Below are 19395 nucleotides of genomic sequence, written 5' to 3' on the forward strand. Positions count from 1 at the left end.
GGCAATGCAAAAAGTGTCTTTAATTTGTTATAATGACCAGCAGGGGGAGACTCCTCTGGTTACAAACAAGCAGTGAGATTGTATAGAAACCTATATGAAAATAACTATATTATAAATCATCTGATTTGTGACTTTCATTAAACACTTTGCAACAAGAACAATCAAAGACTGCATACTCCTGATGAAGTGGAAAATTTCCAGTCTCTGCATCCAAAAGGCTAGCTCCATCTAGGCTAGTTTTAAGTATTGTCTCGAAGATCAAGACAGCATTACCCATTTTCTCTTCCATCAGTCTAATGTTTTTTGTGACGATATAGTGGGAACTTTTTGCCCAGAGATAAATAATTGTTTGTGCAGATCTGTCCATGACTTTCTTTAGACTGATCATTCTGAAAAACAAACCAAGCCAAGCACAAAACCTTATTGGTGGAGTTGCTTAGTTTAAGCCTTCTTCAGTACAGTAACGAATGCTCACAATTAGAATAAACTGGAGGGAAAAGAAGGGTGTGTTTGTTGGACTGAAATGCTAGCTACCAGGTTTTCGTCCTAACATTCTGAAACTTTAAATTTGACATTTTAACCATGGTCGTCCAGGTTTTGGGATTAGATGTCGTGAATAAGAGGTCAATCAGACCAGCAAGCCAAAAGCACCATTAGCTTATATGGTAGTGATCATATAAATAGATGATATAACAGGGTCTGCTTTCTCATTAAACTTTAAATTTCACTGTAGTTTATCAAATGAGCACCTTACTATACTAAGAAAGCTTTTCCACTAGTCATTTAAACTGTAAACTATTTAGGAAAGTGCCTGCTGAGTTCATAAATCAAGTTGCAGCCGGAGGAGTCTCCCCCTACAGGTCATTGGAAATAATGTAATTTTATGATAGTTTCGTTAGAGATTCGTTGAACAAGAGACACATGCAGCCATCAGCACCAGTAAACTGCACAAGACCATCTTTTTAATGCATGGCGGTTAACATCCAGAGGCTAAACTTCTTTCATTCTCAGCCACGGTGGTTACCACTTGGGCAATAGCTTTATTTTATACTGCTTGATTATATAAAACTTCCTTTGCAGCTAGAGCTTGCTGAAAAACAGCTTGCCAAGATTGAAGCTGGTCAAATTGGAATGCCAGTAGCCTACATAGTCATAATCAAACAAACCAGCATTTACATTTAGACGCTATTACACAAGTGTCTGACAGGAATGACAATGGCTGTGTTCGCCGTGTTGCGTTGGGTATCTAATGAATTAAGAATCATAATTTAATTTGTGTTTGTTTAATTTAATTTGCTGTTAAGCATAATCTGGCTCAAGACTTTCAGCGGTGAGAGGCAGCTACAGCAGTAGTACCGTTTTCTAATTTAAGTACCAGCACCGAGGACAATACTTTTACTTGCTTTACTTCATATACTCCCTTGCTTCTAATAATAATAATATGTTAAACCTATATATAATTCTAGGCTGTTGATTTGCGCGTGCATGCAAAAGCCTTTTATTTGCATTTTTAAATGCACTTGCTGGTTTTATTGTATTAGATAAAACTGAACATCCCTTTGTTTGTGAGATTGCTGAGCTGTACTACACTCAGTGCTTACCTAACAAAGTAGTCATCTGCAGGCAACTCCCAAGGAGCTGCTCTTGAATTGGAAATCTCTTTGGACAAGAACACAAACACCAAAACGGCTTATGCATTTTGCATCTCGTCTCTGAGCCGACCGTGGTGTAAATTTCTGTGACAAAGCACAGGTATAACTCTTAACCTCCGTGTGCTTACAGGACCGATAGCTGATCATATAGCTTTTCTTAGTTCCTCTCCACTTCTCCCTTAAATGCCCTGACACGCTGATGCTCCTGATTTACCACTTCACTGAACCCTAACCATGACATTTCCTCTGCTGCCAGGGGTTGCTTCCTCCTGCTTTTGCCCCCCCTCTGCCTGTCTGTCTCCCTCCGCCTCTTCCTCCCTCCTACTTATTCCAATTCCTACTCCTCTTGCTTTGCTATGTGTCTCATAGCATCTCTAAATATATCCCAGCATGTCTACCTCCTCTCCTTCCTCTTCCTCTTTCTGCCTCCTCTTCATCGCAGTCCTCTCTGACAAATTTTAAGCGTGCCTAGACAATCTGATCTGACATGTCTTTACATAACAATCCAATCCATGACACCTCCCATCCCCTCTGCATAGTTGGACCCAAAAGTGTGCTACTGGCATGGATACAGTTCTCGGTATCCTTGAAATCATCAGAATGTTATTATATCTGTGGAACCAATCTTGACTTCTTCTATTTTGAATGTTCAGATGCGTTTCTAAGAGTCACAACAGCTTAGCACGGGATGATCAGATGTGACCTTAGCATTTTCATGATGCGCGCACACACACACACACACACACACACACACACACACACACACACACACACACACACACACACACACACACAGGAAAGAGAATAGGAGCAAAACCTTTGCAAAGAGACTATGGTACATCCTAAACAATAACTGCTAAGAGTTACGACCCTTGCTAGGATTATGCCACTGCACACCTTCCACCTCTTCCCTGGTGATTTATCTCTTGTCTGCCAATAAAGCTCAACATGGAAATGTCACATGTGCAAAAGAGCTGCCCTCAGCCCTAGCGGTAAGCCCATGCAGCATTAAGAGGGGGATTCATTAAACTGTCAGCGTAAATTTTGATCCGAGGGTAGTTTGCAGAGTGAGGGGGATGAACTGTGGAAAGCACTAGACAAAAAGAGGCAGCAGAAGAGATTGCTGCAAAGCATTCGGTAGATTGGGAAATAAAGATAGAAAGATAGAGCTGAGAGTGGGTAAAAAAAGGAGAACGGCCAGATGGGAGAAAGATGAAAGGAAGGTGTGCTCAGGGTGACACGTCCAGAATGAGTAAGGGTAATGGCCCTATGATACGTAGAGGGAAATCTGTCAGGGTGAAGGTTGAAAGGCTGCTTCGTACAAGAAATGGGTAGACCATCGACCGGAGTGAAATTGGATATTAATGAAAAACACAGGAAGGGTGGAACCACTAATTTATCCAGGGAGAAGTGAGGAAAGGAGAAATCACCATCAAGGTCAAATGAACAGAAGTTTCTATGCTATAGATGAACCGTAGCTTGTGTTCTTGAGCCTCCGTAGTGCACCATCACCCACGCCCGCATTTGAAAAAATGTGTGCCTCAACTCAGAGTCATTTGTTTTTTCCGGGTGATTCATAGTTAAGCGGCTCATCTGTATACATGGCGGCGATAAGAAAGTAAAATGAGAAGGAATCCCGCGGTTTGTTTCTAAATCCATTAATATATCACAGTGTGCATGGTTGATATTTCCCCTCAAGGCTCTATCTGCTGTGACTTTAATCATGATTAATCCAAATAACCATGTTTTTAAAGAGGTTGACGGGAGGGAGGGAGGGAGGGAGGGAGGAGGGTGGGGGCAGTTGTGCCAAAGATCCTCCTCTTCAGTGGAAAGAAAAGAGAGGAAAGCGAGGAAAACAGTGGATGTAAATAAAAGTGGCAGCCCCTCGGGTATCTCTCTCCCTAAATAACCTGGGAGCTGTGAAGGAGTCACTAATTACCCCTCCCACAGAAGATGGGAGGGTGGGTGGGGTGAGGGGAACAGAGTAACAGCCAGTCACACTCGCACAACAGAATTAGCCCGAGCCTGTCAGTGTCAGAGGCTATCACGGGGAGATAACGAGGAACAGATCCATAGATCGTGTAAGGCAAATGACAGCATCACGCCCGGCTGCCTGTTTCGCAGACAGGAAATGAAGTGATATATACTGCATGTATCAAGGCCATAGATCGTCAAAAACAGAGCACGGAATCGGGGTGACGAGAACATACTACTAACTGCAGCATGGTGGACAGACTGTCACAAAATGACCAGATGAATCAGAGAGGATGTCACCATGGCAGATCATCAAGAACTGATAACAGGGCAACAGACTGTAAAACATGGAGGAAAAAGAGAAATCCAAGGAATACGACAACAGTCGTACTGTGTGCCCATGAGCAGAAGTGATACTCAATGCAAAAATTATTGCTGTCACTAAAACACGGCTACTTTTAACAATACTGAGAGGAAAGAGCGTAAAAAAGGAATGAAACATTATACACCCCCCTTGGCCAGTGTGAATAGGCCTTAATTACAATCTCTTTTCACTTGTTTTCAGTTTACATTTCTCCACTGCTGATGATACACCGAGCCTTTTTTTCTCTCTCTTTTCCAACCTCCATCCTTTCAGCACTTTTTCTGAATTCATGTCTCCTTTTCCCATTCTGTGTTGACCCCCGCTCTCATGCATTTCAAAATAGCTGCCTATCTTACATCTTCTTCATTATCGGGAGGAACGAGCACATTGTGTTTCGATGGAAACTGAAGCACAATAATATGGAAACAATTACAGTCTCTTATTCGTCTCTCTCTTTATCTTTCTCCTCTCTTTAGGAACTCATGCTGCCTTCGACCATGAGAGAATGAGTCACGGAGAGAAGAGCTGAGAAAAGAAAGAAGCAGAGAGAGAAAAAGAAAGTGATAAAAAAAAATTTAAAAAAGGAAGCAGAAGAGACCAAAAAAAAAGTTTAAAAAGACCAGATCATTATGGGAACGCAGTCAAGCCAATCCCGTACTTTGGCCATCCAATCTCCTGAGGGCCCAGGGGACAAAGCAGGTGGAGAAGGACAGGCTGCCAAGTAGACCAGCCAATGTGATGGACAGACAAAGGATAGGCTGCATTCCCTTCCTCTCCACTTATCTGCAGGTAACCTCCCTGGCCTCTGCAAGAGTTCTTCTTGCTGGAACGTTAAAGAGAAATGTGAATAAGAGGCAAAAAAATACATGTACAACTTCAGAAGACATGAAACAGCATGGACATTTTAAAGAATATTTGATGCTGCATATATTTATTTTTATATAAGATTTTAAAGGGAAGTTTAAGACAAGTTTTCTCACAGATATCTATACTATACCTTGAATTGGGAAAATGGTAATCCATCTTTTCTTGAGGACAATCTTATTTGCAAAGGAAGTCCTTGGTGTACAGATGAGCTGAGCAGCTAAATGCAATACTGTATAGAGACTGCTACATCTACAGTATTTTCTGGGATGAAAGTGAAACGTAGTCAGTCAATCGTATAGATCTCTCACTGTTACACTGAATATATAGTGATGGAGCGATCGCTTTCCTTGTTGACACACTAACACAAGAGATTCTCCACAACAGCAACCTGCCTTCACAGTGTGTGGATGTTGTGGGAGCGACAGAGGCTGGAGAAATGGTGAGCAAAGAGCCTGACCACTTGCTCACAGGCCAGACCAATGGCAAGAGCAGCTTGGCAGACAAGTTACCTGGGACAATGACCGTGCGCTCTGTGCTTCTCAATCGAGACTCCCCCGATATCGAAAGTCGCCTCAAGCGGCGCCGCAACCGCACCCACCAGGTCCGCTTCAAAGACCTGGAGGATGGTAGCAGCAGCAGTGGCAATAGTGGAACAGGGGAAAACAATAGCCATCAGAAGCCTGTCAAAGACTGTGACAGTCCACATCCTCTTCGCAAACACAGCAGCAGGTCCCCCCTGCCATGGACTGACAGGGACAGGCCACAGACCAAGGATCTACCTGGCCAAACCTCTGTGGTTGGGGCTGTGCGTGGTGACATGGCGAGCACTATAGAGGTGGTGGCTGCCTTTTTAGCTCGAGCGCCTCCTCATCCATTGACACCTGGTCCTACACGTCGAACCTGGGCACCACCGCAGGCTAACTCCCTAACCTTGCCAATGACACGCAGGCCGAGTACAAGCACCAGCACAGCCATTCAGACCTCCCCATGCCTGAAAAAGCCCCAATCTCTCCCTTCCTCCCACACTCGTAGCCACAGCCTTGGGGACTCAGTTGGGGTGGATGGGGATGACGAACATGACTCTCAAGACGAGTTCCTTACTCACAACCATGTGTTGTTACCTGCGTCCAAAGATCAGAACGGCCCTCCTGGCCCAGGGGAGCGAACTGTGGTGGAACGAAGGTCTAAAGTATCAAGAACCGAAATTAAGTCTGCTGTAAAACCCTCAAGGCACAGCTGCCCCCCTTTAGTCCTTCAAAATGCTGAGCCATACCACTGTTCCTCTGTATCCTGCCGAGATGGCCCCAAACGTCAGGGAAGCATTACTCCCTCAGCGATCAGGAGGAGAAAGCGTCTAAATAGGACAACGAGTGATCCTGGAAAGGAAGTGCACTACTGCACCACTCCCACACAGACTGAAAGTCCCCGTCCATCCCCACCCCCTTCAAATACCAAACTCTGTACCACTCAAGTTCAGACTGAGAGCCCACCCCCTCCTTTAAGTTCAAGGTACAGCACCGCCCAGAGTCAAACTGAAAATCACCATTCTCCACCTTCAAGTGAGGAACAATGCACAACCCAAATTCAGACCACCAGTACCAATCCAACCCTACCTCTGAATGCTCAACAGTGTACCGCTCAAATACAAACAAGCTCTCCCAGTCACTCTTCTCCTGATCGTAAACTTTCCACTACACAGACACAAACTAAAAGCCCGTTTGCTTCCCCACCTTTAATACCATCACCCAGCTCAGTGCAAATTCTGTGCAAGCCTATATCCCCAACAGTGACTCCAGACCCTCCTACTACCCAAACAACTACTGTGCCTTATTGTACATCTCCCCCACCTACAAGTGCACCAATACAAACTCCTGAGCACTGCACAAAGCTACCTTGTACTTCTCCAGCCAAGTTAGCTTCCACAGCCCCACCTCCTCCCAAAGCACTTTCCATTCCTTGCGCCACTTCTGTACCTACTGTTACCCAACTCCCAGTCCCCTATTACACTGTTGTGTCCCCACCAACAACACCCAGCACAGCCGCAGTCTGCTCCAGTGCTTCTTCAGCTGCATCGCCATGCCCCACCCAAAACTGCACCCCCCTTATGTCAAACGTGGTGTCATTCCCTCAGTTAACCCACTCCACCTCTACCCCAACTATAACACCCATTGTAACTCCTGCTGATCCCACCAAACAGCCAACCCCTGCCCCAAATGTAATACATCAACCACCATCAGCAGCATCAAATGCTACACCTTCATCAAATGTAACTCCCTGTACATTTGTTACTCAAACTGCCATATCTTGCACATCCATATCATATTACACAACTACACATGCAGTTGGTCCCCATGCACCTCACTTGAACCCAACTGCACCTTCTTATGCCACAGTTATTCAAACTGTCTCTCATTGCAACATCCCATGTCAAACTTTGCAAAATACCTCTTCTGCTTGCACAGGCATAACCCCTTATTCCTCCCCCGTCCCAAAACTGAAATCTTGCACTTCTCCGCCTCCGCTTGTGAAAACCTATGTGTCCACTCTTGCAAATGTTCAACAATGTGCAACACCAACTAAAGCCATTCCTCTGTACTCTTCCACATTTCGTGCTGCACCACCGTACACCCCCCCTTCTCAGACCCCGTACAATGCTCAGGATAAGAGGGGCATTCGACTTCCACCTCCTCCTCCACCGCCTCCACCATACACACCACGAAAAAAGGGAAATGATCCGCCAGGTCCTGCAGTCCGAACACCCATGCTCAGGGCAGACAGCAAGGTCAGCAACAAAGATAAAGATAGAGAGAAGGAAAAAAAGGAGGATATAAAAGACTCACCAAAGCTCTGTGAGAGAGCCAGCTCTCTGAAGCACAGAGCTCAAACTCCTCCAGTTGCTGTGATGAAGGGAGAGAAGCAGTCCTCCTCCTCCTCCTCCTCTCCTGCCAAGGCCTGTTTTAAGCCCAGCTGTCTTAGCTCAGCCCAGGCTCAGCTTGGGGCGCTACACAAAATGCTCTGCTCAGGAGCCAACGTCAGGCCGAACACCCCCAACAGCCAACACGCTCTCCCTCCAAATCAGCAGGGATGCTCTGGATCCAGGGGCTGCTCTGCTTCTGGGGGGCGGCCTACAGCTGGGCCCCTGACTGCCACCCAGGCTGATACTCTGAGACAGGTCCAGGAAATTCTGGGAGGGTTGGTGTCTGGGGCCAGGTGTAAATTGGACCCATCCAGGGTGACAGAAAAGCTCTTGAGTCCCAATGGCCCTCTGCATGATATTCGTAGCTTGCAGACTCAACTTCACAGCCTGGAGGGGGTCCTGGAGACCAGCCAGAACACCATTAAGGTCCTGCTGGATGTCATTCAAGACCTTGAGAAGAAGGAAGCTGAGAGAGATGGGTGAGGCTATATTTAATTTCAGTGAGACAATTTACATAATGAAAAAGTGAACCTGCTTTGAATGTTATTAGACAATTAAATGACTGTTATCAGTTGTCACCCACAGATCACGCGCACCCTGCTGTACCCACTAGTAAGCCAGGAGGTGCAGTATCATTCTTTCTGATCACTGGTTGACAGAAAGTGACTTTTATGTAAGCCACATGAATAACACATAAACTCTCCAGTGTACGTTTCACCCTGGTAAGACAGAAAACTGAGACTTCTAAATTGTGATTATTATGAACAAGTCTGTTTAAATTAAAACTATGATCTTTAAGTGCTTCACTTGAGACTTTGGTGACTTTGGGGATTACTATAACATAACCAAACAACCAGTCAACAATAAACTTCATATCAACAGTAATAGAAAACAAAGAGAAAGCACAAGTCTCATATGCACCTGGGTTCATCTGATTTATAAAGCAATAATGTACTACTAAGCCTATTTGTTGATGATCTACTGGCTGTATTTTTTTGCCACAATAACAACTGATAATTGACATTTTACAGTTTCTCTCAAACATAGAAAAAACACCATAGTTAACCTGCAAAAGACTGTAACGTGACCCGAACCTTTCAGAATAGGCTTTTGTCTCAATGAATAAGTTACTCCTGCCAAAAAATGACAAGCTCATTTGACACTGTGTAAACCAGAGTCATCAGAATGTTTCGGTATTTGGTCGAAATAACTCTACAAGTGATTTCCTCATCTTCTAATTTCCCTAAAAAGTTTTGTTCTACATGTTTCTATTGACAGTGTTTCTATTATTTTCCTGATGATAACTGAGTGCTGTTGTGTATCAAAGTGAATTCAGATGATTTATCATGCAGTGTTTATTGCATACTTTGTAGAGCAAAAGTACACATACATTAGCATGTAATGTGATGAATAAAAATTTCCTGCAATTATCATACAACATAGTAAATTGCAGTAAACAGACCGTAAAATGTAAACATAATTGCAAAGACCCCCCCCCACCACCACCACCACCACCACCACCACCACCACCACATAGATTGTCATCGCTTTAAGCACATAGCGTGGAAACAAGACACGGTTTTCTAGTATTCTACATCAATAAACAGTGCTGGAATCACTGGACATCCTGTTACTCTGTTGGCCACAGATTCTCAGCCACCTCACACCTAATGTGTTCGCTTTCAGTGTAAAAGAGAAAGAACCATTGAATGCCGCATCCGTCCTCTGCACTCTCCTGGATCTTCTTACATTCATGGCAGGCTGCTTGCCCTATAAAATGAGTTGGCTCTTCAGTGTTAACAAACTGTTGTAACTCTGTTGCTCTCAAGCTCTATAAAATATATACATACACCTGGATCACCAGATTTTGGTTTTCTGGTGGACTATTCTGCATTTAATGACATACATAATAAAGTGCAAAACTATTTTTTAAAAAATGGTAAATGGCCTGTATTTATAATAGCGCTTTACTAGTCCCTAAGGACCCCAAAGCGCTTTACACATTCAGTCATCCACCCATTCACACACACATTCACACACTGGTGATGGCAAGCTACATTGTAGCCACAGCCACCCTGGGGCGCACTGACAGAGGCGAGGCTGCCGAACACTGGCGCCACCGGGCCTTCTGACCACCACCAAACACAAAAAAGTCTGCTTTTAATTACAAAGACATGCCAAGGTTGTTAGCTATTTGCTTAAATGTCCTAAAAGATATTAGCAAATGCTAAATAACAGACGATAACAAAGAGAAATACTCTCTTTGATGTGCATACATTTAAAGCTGAAGGTTTTCAGATATTGTGTGTGACAGTTTGGACTGTTATTGAAGAATTGAGCCAAAGCAACTGGGAACAACCGAAGCTTGTTGAGCCCAAACTCAAAAAATATGCAATCAGAATCAGAATCAGAATACTTTATTGATCCCTGGGGGAAATTATTTTTTGTTACAGTGCTCCATTTTAAACCAACATTAAGACAAGACAGACAATACGCTAACTAAGAATAGTACAATATATACATATATATACATACATACATACATAAGTCACTTATAAATAAATATTTGGAAAAGAAACATGTGTAGTTGTAGCAGCAAACAGTGTGTTAAGTGGATGCGTTGTACAGGGAGATGGCCACAGGCAGGAATGATTTCCTGTGTCGTTCAGTGGTGCTTTTCGGTAATCTCAGTCTCTCACTGAACGAGCTCCTGTGACTGACCAACATGTCATGGAGTGGGTGGGAGGTGTTATCCAACATTGTCTTTATCTTGGACAGCATCCGCCTCTCCGACACCACCTTGAGGGAGTCCAGCTCCATCCCCACAACATTGCTGGCCTTACGGATCAGTTTATTAAGTCTGTTGGCATCTGCGACCCTCAGCCTGCTCCCCCAGCATGCAACAGCATAGAGGATCGCACTGGCCACCACAGACTCATAGAAAATCCTCAGCATTTTCTGGCAGATGTTGAAGGACCTCAGTCGCCTCAAAAAATAGAGACGACTCTGGCCCTTCCTGTAAAGTGCTGTGGTGTTTTTAGCCCAGTCCAGTTTATTGTCAATGTGTACTCCAAGGTATTTATAGTCCTCCACAATGTCAACACTGACCCCCTGGATTGAAACAGGGGTCAAGTGTTTCCTGGTCTTCCTGAAGTCCACGATCAGTTCCTTGGTCTTTGCCACGTTGAGCTGCAGATGATTCTGCTCACACCACGTGACAAAGGAGTCGACCACAGCCCGGTACTCTGTCTCATCATCCCTGCTGATGCATCCAACCACCGCAGAGTCATCAGAAAACTTCTGAAGATGGCAGGTCTCTGTGCAGTGGCTGAAGTCTGTGGTGTAGAGGGTGAAGAGGAAGGGGGAGAGGACAGTCCCCTGTGGTGCCCCTGTGTTGCTAATCACCTTGTCAGACACACACTGTGGGAGACGTACATATTGTGGTCTTCCTGTCAGGTAATCAACAATCCAGGACACCAGAGAAGCATCCACCTGCATCGCTGCTAACTTATCACCCAGGAGGGTCGGCCTGATGGTGTTGAAAGCACTGGAAAAGTCAAAAAACATGACCCTCACAGTGCTCGCCGGCTGGTCCAGATGGGTGTAGACACGATTGAGCAGGTAGATGATGGCGTCCTCTGTTCCGAGACGAGGCTGATAAGCGAACTGAAGGGGATCCAGATGTGGTCTTACTATGGGTCGCAGCTGGTCCAGGATGAGCCTTTCCAGGGTCTTCATGATGTGGGAGGTCAGTGCCACGGGCCTGTAATCCTGGGGGCCACTGGGACGAGGCGTCTTTGGTACAGGGACGAGGCATGATGTCTTCCACATCACCGGGACCCTCTGCAGACTCAGACTCAGCATAAACAGTTTATGAAAGACTCCACACAGCTGGGGGGCACAGGCCTTGAGGACAAGGGGACTCACTCCGTCTGGTCCAGCAGACTTGCCTGAGTGAAGTCTCCTCATTTGCATCTCAACCTGGTATTGAGTGAAGGTGATGGGTGGGGGAGGGGTGTCAGGAATCTCACAGGAGGCAACATGTGACGAGAGAGGCTGGCACAGTGGTGTGGCTCTGGATTCCAGGCTGACTGCAGGTGAGGTTGTGGGGGTGGGAGCAGACACTGTGGTGTCGAATCTATTGAAAAACAGATTCAACTCGTCGGCTCTATTCTCACCTCCCTCAGCTCCCCTGCTGTTGGTTGGCCTGACAGCATACATGCGCAAATCTTACATGACAGCAGGGTCAGCACATTTTAATAGTTTGCTGGACTGTTCCGCAAGTAGAGCTCATTTCCTGAGCTTGCTATTAAAAAAGGCTGTTGGCCTTTTTAAAAAAATCACACAGTCTGGAATTTAATTCTAGAAATTTCACACACTAGTGAAGATGGCCCCGGATCACACCATTGTTCTTTGGCACCACGTGCCCAAGGTGGTTTCCAAAGGTAGTGTTACCAGTAGTGTGAAAGGTGCTGCTGCCTGGGGTTAAATCAAGAGCCTCAAAAGGGCTTGTTTGGTTTTAAAAGTAGTGTGAAAGCCCTGGGCTAAAAGAGGAGCTATCCCACAACTGAAGCTGTAAATATGAAATGACTGCAACCCTTGGGCTAATGGAACTGTAAACCCAAGGCTACCAGAGCCTTGCAGCACAGTTCCAAGCACAGTGTGAGAAGCCATCTGTTAATTTTTAACAGTCAATCGCTCAGCCTTTATTAAATTTAGAAAGATGGATAGATATCAAAGCCAGACATAACAGCGCTTTGCACTAATAGACTGTCTCTTCTCTCATGGAACGGAGCAGACAAGTGGGTTGTTGTAGACAGATTATTCTTCACCAAAAAGGGAATATCCACAGCCCAGCAGTAATAACTTTCCAGCATCGTGTGCTCTGAATATTACAGATAGATGGTTGTTGCGCCTAAGCCTTGCTGTGATGAAGCTCCTCTATTTATAGCCAATCCCCCTACTGCACACAGTGTCAATACAAAGCTCTGTGGACAGAACACAATATAAATTTGGTCAGAGTGAAAAAGGCAAAAGCTAAAACGGCAGGTTGAGCGACAGAAAGAGGAAAACGCAACACCAGATTGAGCAGCAGCAGAAAGCAGGGGAGCATCTGTAGTTATTTTTACGACGTCTCATGTCAGTCAGGCAAGTGTCAGCTCTCAATATGCTGAGGAACTGATCTCATGTCAGACCACGGGGAGGCTTATGGGAGTTTGGGCGCACCTATTTCGCGAAGCCTTGTTCCTCATGCATGTATGCAGCAGGCGGGAGAGATTGTCATCAAGTGGTTTCAGATGCTCCATGCCTCTTTAGTGTAAAGCCATTCTCATCAAGTCTTTAATTAATCTGCTTCCTACATTGTAAGCAGCTTAGTAATTTCTTCTGCCTTATCATTCCAAAATAGTACATGTTTGCGGGGGGGACGCGAAAGAAAAATCATGGATACACAGGAAGGGATGCGTGTCTGTGAATCCATGGAAAGACTTGACTGATGTCTGAGCAGCGTAATCCAAATCACAGTGTTAACACTAATGCCAGCCCTTTGAAGACATCTGAACATGTGACTGAACAGCCTACTGTCTCATAAAGTGACACATCTTGCATGTTCCAGTATTTAAATTCAGTCCCCGGCCTTGTGCACGCAGACTTGACTTCTACCTCATAAGCATTATTTTATGCCTGGAGTGATATAGTGACTCATGGTTTACGTAACCGACCGAGCCCGTTGGAAGGGGTATCGTTCATTAAAAAATGATCAGGGGTGATTTCAGGGAGGAGATTGGTTTATATTCAGGACTTCGTGTGCCAAAAATTCGACTCAGCGAGGGAAAAATGATAACCTCAATATGTCTTTGTGGGCTCACACAAACACAAAACCATTCCTCTTTTATTTTGTTCCCCTGATATGTCATCTCTGCGCTTCTCAACAGAAGACATTCCTACAGAACCGGACAGGACATCGAGAACTGTGGGACCTGCAGGGACTGCGCGTGCATCATCTACAGGTATGTGGATGTATACGTATTTGGAAATCTGACTGTTTATTGCTTGCATCACACGTGAGCACCGAGAGCACAGAGCTTGTGTCGGTGCACAGTTATGTGCATCACGCTGTCACTTTGAGTCACATCAGAAGTTCAGTTTTATGGCTTGGTAGGATTGCCATTCTGCTCTGTGTGACAGCACGGACGGATATGAAGCACTCTGAGTATGGCCACTCGTTGCATAAACACCGCTGCCAGTTTTGATCACTGAACGCATTTATAAGAGCTGCATTAATCGCAATCATTCTCCTGCTCCTCCTCTAAATTAATAGGCTAAACAAGAAACACAGACTTAAGTCATGCACCTGTGTTCAAACCACTTTTTCCCCCTCCCTCTCCCCTTTTTGCTCCTCTCATTTTTCAACTCTCGTCATCTCTCTTTTAGACACACACAGGCACTCACACACACATAGAGTGACTCCAGAATCATTCTGCTCTGAGATTTGAATTAAAATCAGTCAATTAACAAACAGGATTTCACACTTTGTGAGAGGGTGAAAAAAGAACAGAAAAGTGGGGATTGTGACAAAATTGAAATCCGTGTCTCCTGCTTGTACATGTCAAAAACTGTGGGGGAGGGGAGGGGGTCCTTCAGAGAGGAGACAAGAGGAGAAATGAAACCCATGATAGAATAGGAGGGGTGACAAGAGTGCTTGCATGCGTGGATGTAATTTGATTATGGCAGGATTAAAGCAGTACTCTGATTATTAAAACTTTCATTTAAACACCTCGGATGGGGGCTAAGAAATTATTTCATAAATCTGCGAACGAATAACTCAATTAAGGAGACAAAATTCATCATCAGTCTTTTTAATTGTGGTCTGGAGCGGCGAAAAGTGACATACATTCACCTCAGACTGATTACTTCCAGTGATTCGATTCCGTGCCCACTCGCTCGTTTGTTATTTATTATTTTGCTTATTATTTTATTAATAAGGTGTTTCCTGTAGCTGCGACGTATCCTCGACCTTAACTCCATTATCAAGCAAATGGCATTATAACTGAAGCTTAGTTACTGTAAACCACATAAATGATTCAATCAAACTATTATCCTAATCTGATTGTGTTCAGTAATTTATTTATACTGTGTGTGTGGAGAGCCCCTCTGTCAAAACACATGGAAAAGACAGTGGGGGCGACAGTTGAGGACAAGAAAGCAAAAAAGAAAATAAAAAACAGAGAGATCTAAGAGAAAAGAGAGATTTAAAATGAAAGATGAAAAGAGGGAGAAGAGGCCTATAAGAAAAGTGATTGAGTTGGAAGCTAAATAGGGGTTCATCTTGAAATATTGCCACATTACTCCTCAGGAATGTCTGAAGCAGCGACACTTCCTAATGTTAAAGTAAAAAAAAGAAGAGAGATTCAAAAGTTATCACTCTGGGATGTTCTTCGCAGTTTTTTTTCTCTCGGGTAGCAGTTCTGAAATATTTGACTTAATACTGCGACCTGCCGATGACATCGCAAGCCTCGGTTTTATGGTCAGATGAGGACTTATCAGTCAATCTGCCGCCGAGTCGACATGCTTCTTTCCATGTGTGACAAGAGGATTTTCCTGCTTTGAAAGGGGGGGGTGGATTCTCTTTTCTCTGCGACTCAAGTAGAGCCGAGTTTAGAAAAAGAGAAGTTGGCAGCAGTACAGAAGAAGGTGAAGATAAAGCGTAGCCTGAAAAAGTGAGTGATGGAAAAGCCCTGAAATCTGACAAGGCAGATTTCATCAATTAAGAAGCTTCTTGGAATCTTAGTCTTCGAAGAAAAGCCCAGCTCAGCACGCCGCACTCTGCCAATCTAGTTGAAAAGCTGAGATGGGAGTTTATTCAGAAAAATGAATTCCATTTCAGAATTTTTGTGCAAGACTATTTGTCATTGACAAGTCAGCCGCAACAAATTTTAGCCGAGTGATGTGACCGAGATTCATTTCAAAGCGAAATAAAGAGTATTTATTTTCACGGATCAGATAGGTACTTGTATAAAAAGGGTCGCGATAAGCTCGCAGGTCAATACCGCTACAATCAAACCGTTGTTTTGGTTAGTTGGCCGGCAGCTCGTACATGTTCCTCAGGCATGTGGTGCTGGTGCTTAGCCTTTGATAAAAGTGGCTGCATGCTTGCCACATCGAAAAGGAGCCAGCAGAGGTTGTTTGCGATGGATGGATGGATGGATGGTTTGGTCGTTTGGGTCCAAAGTTCAAACTACTGACCTCAGTGGCTCTGTGAGGGTCTAAGGCAAGAAACTACACAAATGCAGATTTTTCTCCTGATGATTTTCTTCCTCTAGTAATGACCCCCAGCCTCCACTGCATAATGCAGTGTAATGTTCAGGTTTCAAACCTGCTAAAATGCGACCAGATTATTAAAAGGCACAGAGGCAGAGCTGGTGCCAGCACTGGCAGGGCAGCGGCAGAAAAGAGGACTTTTCTGCATTTTTGATTCACTGCACTCAAAGTGCTTTTTTTGGCTGTGCCACACAGCTGTTTCTGGTATGGACACAAGCTGAAACCATAGTATGTTTTTGTGTTAGATTTCATCTACATTTAATCTGATTTTTCTTCCATTGCAATTTTAAGGAAAGATTTTGAGTTAAATCTTATACCTGGTGTTGCTGAGCAAAATTGAGTTGAAAGACACAGTTCAGTTCAGTATTTGTCCTGAGTGATCCTGAAATCCAATTAACAATAATCATCAGTGTTTGGCTTACAGCTTGCAGGTGGAAAGAGTTAATGCAACGATACATTCTAGTAGAGAGTCTGCAGTTTTCAAACACAGCAATTACACTACGCTTTTGATCCTGTGTAGTAAGTGTTTTTTCTCCTGATTGCCTCAAAGGTCGAGAAAATCCATATTATTCTTTTCAGACTTTGCTTTTGTGACCAGGACAATGACATTTTTAAATTTAATTACTGGTTACCAAAGGGAAGTTTGAGGCGTAATCAATCAGAAATAACAAAGAAAAGAAAAAAACATCCAACTTATTGTCTAGGAAAAAGTTATGTTACATAATGATATGTGTAAGAGTGGGATTGTAAACCTTGGAGGAAAAAAAGGACAAAATCTAACCCTCACTTTAATGCAGGCACCAAGCTGGATATGATAAGCATCTCTTTAAAAAAAACATAAACACCTAACAACATCATGAATATGTTAAGCACAAAGTTGTTATGATACATGTGTATTTAAGCATGCCTTTGTGTGTTTGCGCACAGGGCTTTGTTCTCTAGTTTCTCAGGACATCGGCAGAGCTTATATAAAAATGCTAATGACACTTTAAGCATGCAAATGTAGATTCTAGTGGCTACAGAGAGAAACATTCTGAGCATTTTGTACCCAAACACGGTTCATAAACAAACACTTCATTTGTTCTGCCTTTTTTTTAAGGTCTCATTTTACAGGACGAATAATGCATGATGTATCTGATGTTATTTATCCAGCACCACTGGCACATTAACTGCATATTAAAATGTGAATTCGATTGTGTGGCCATGCAGGAGTGTTAATTAGTGAATGCGTTTGTGATCCCCACCCCCTTCTCTCCCTGTTATTCTTTTTGCTAATGGCGAATGTGCTGTATGAAATGAAGTAGGGAGGTCTAACAAGGAGCTGTTGTGCTTAATCCCCGTGGAGTGTACGGAGACAGCAGCCTAATCAGATCTGTACTCTGCTGCTTTATCTCTGCAACTGCTCTGTCTATTGCTCGATCACGCGTTTCGCTGGAGGAGCTTGATGGGCCGCGACTCTGAGACGGATTAATGACTCCGTGGACGATATGTTTTCATCTGAACTATGAGTCTACTAAAGTTTGCTCTTTTTTTCCTTTCTTTAAAACAAAACCTTCGTCGCCTTCAGTGAACAGCAGATAATTGAGGGGAAAAAGGAGTGCTGAGGAAGCATTTCTGCCTTTCTTGTTTTCCTTTTTGCTGACTTTTATCCACGGAGATATCACTCGTGTTTGTTGCCAATCTTGTGTGTGGCCTTGTTCCACGCTCATATTGTTTTCTCTCCATTGCTCTCATTTAGTCAGACTCTTTAAACAATTGTCAATGAGTGCCTGTTCACATCAGTGATATGCATATGCATGCCCAGGCACGGTGGTGACAGAGGATTTCTTTTGCGTGTCTCGTAAGAATCGGGCCGTAGACTGATCCATCGGGATGATTTGAGATGAACATTTTGTGACAGTGCCTACAGTAAGAGTTCTTCGCTCCCCAATCCCACCACACACCGACCGTGAATCAGCGCTTCCTGACGCACAGCTCCACTGGCACAACATTGCACGACAGATATTCGCACGCTGTCCCTCGATTGTGATAGACCCCAGAGAGAGTCGGCTGAGAATAAGAGAGTCTGGAGACTGGGCGTGGGAGATGAATTGCGGATGACTCTCGATGCATCTCAATTTCTCCTTTTTTTTAAAAAAAAATTTGGCAAGTGTCCCATCCCTTCTTCTCTTACTTTTTCCCCTGTGCAAATGTCTAACTCTTGTGTGCAGTGAAATATTAATCCACATCAAGAATTCATCACAACGGCTTTAAAAGATTTTAAAAAGTAATAATAGTGCCGGGGGAGACTTGGAGTCATCTCTTTGTTGGCTCGATATGGGTGGAGGATGATTGCCAGAGACGCTTGTCCAGTGGATTTCTGTGATGGAGCAGCTCTGCATGCCTTGCATGATTAAACATGCAGCACAATGCAAGCTGAGTTTCAGACAGAATTAATTGATTGAGAGAACAAATTGTTTGTTTTTTTTGTTTGTTTTTTAAACAGCATGTGGCTTTTTTTGTGATTCTGTCAAGCTGTGAAAGGCTGAACAAGGGAATAAAGAGAAGCACACTAAAGTGAAGAACCTAGTAAGAAAATTCATAGTGTCTTTTCAGGAACTCAAGTGAGTGTTAAGAGTTGTGGGCTGTGTTGCATAGAGCCCTCATTCATACTACTCTTGGCCTCTGTAATATGCTTCTGTCTCCTTCCCTATCGCCAGAGTGCCACTTCACAGCTCGGTCTCACGTTTCTTTCCACCACCTTTGAATCACCTTCTCATCTGGCCCAGAAGGGCATAGCAGTCCAATTCAAATATTCTCCACATGTTCCTAACTGTGGCCCATAGCTACAAGACAGCTTCTCATTGTCCTGCTTTTATCCAGACGAATATGCTATTTTACAGGCATCAGAAAGAGGCGCCTTTTCCCACAGATTGCTTGTGTCACTTCCTCTGCTCTGCCCCCACTTCTCCGTTCTCCCCGCCTTGAATATAAATACATTTCACACCTAAATGGGGATGAGGTGAAGTGGTGCAAACTGGCAACTCTGGATTGGGTATAGCAGCAGCAGGAAAGAAGGATGAGAGGAACATCAGAGAGGTGTTTAGTGGGAACAATTGCTACTTACAGCACTGGATTCCCTTCAATAGATAAATGAACCATGACCCCAACATGTTTCTATGCACAGTTTACTGAGGCAAATCAACAATTGCACTATACATGCAGTATGCAAATCAGTAGACACTCGTCCCAAAAAAGTCTGCACCCCGATGTGCACATATTTAACAGAGCTCCCCTTGAAACACAGTGATGTGTGAACTAAT

General features: G+C 44.1%; 1 protein-coding gene across 2 annotated transcripts in view; it reads left to right on the forward strand.

The window, feature by feature from the left end:
- Positions 1–19395, forward strand: part of LOC308390708 (uncharacterized protein) — a 55324-nt gene that overhangs the window by 12811 nt on the left and 23118 nt on the right. The window contains exons 2-3 of one of the 2 annotated variants that reach the window (XM_080872959.1): positions 4467–8253; positions 13708–13782. In XM_080872959.1, the coding sequence (XP_080729085.1) occupies positions 5294–8253; positions 13708–13782 (3035 nt within the window). In that variant the 5' untranslated portion in view covers positions 4467–5293. The remainder of the gene's footprint in view (positions 1–4466; positions 8254–13707; positions 13783–19395) is intronic. The other variant, XM_080872960.1, reaches the window with a different exon arrangement.

The sequence above is a fragment of the Rhamphochromis sp. 'chilingali' genome (assembly GCF_963969265.1).
Source record: "Rhamphochromis sp. 'chilingali' genome assembly, chromosome: 2".
NCBI classification, from domain to species: domain Eukaryota; kingdom Metazoa; phylum Chordata; class Actinopteri; order Cichliformes; family Cichlidae; genus Rhamphochromis; species Rhamphochromis sp. 'chilingali'.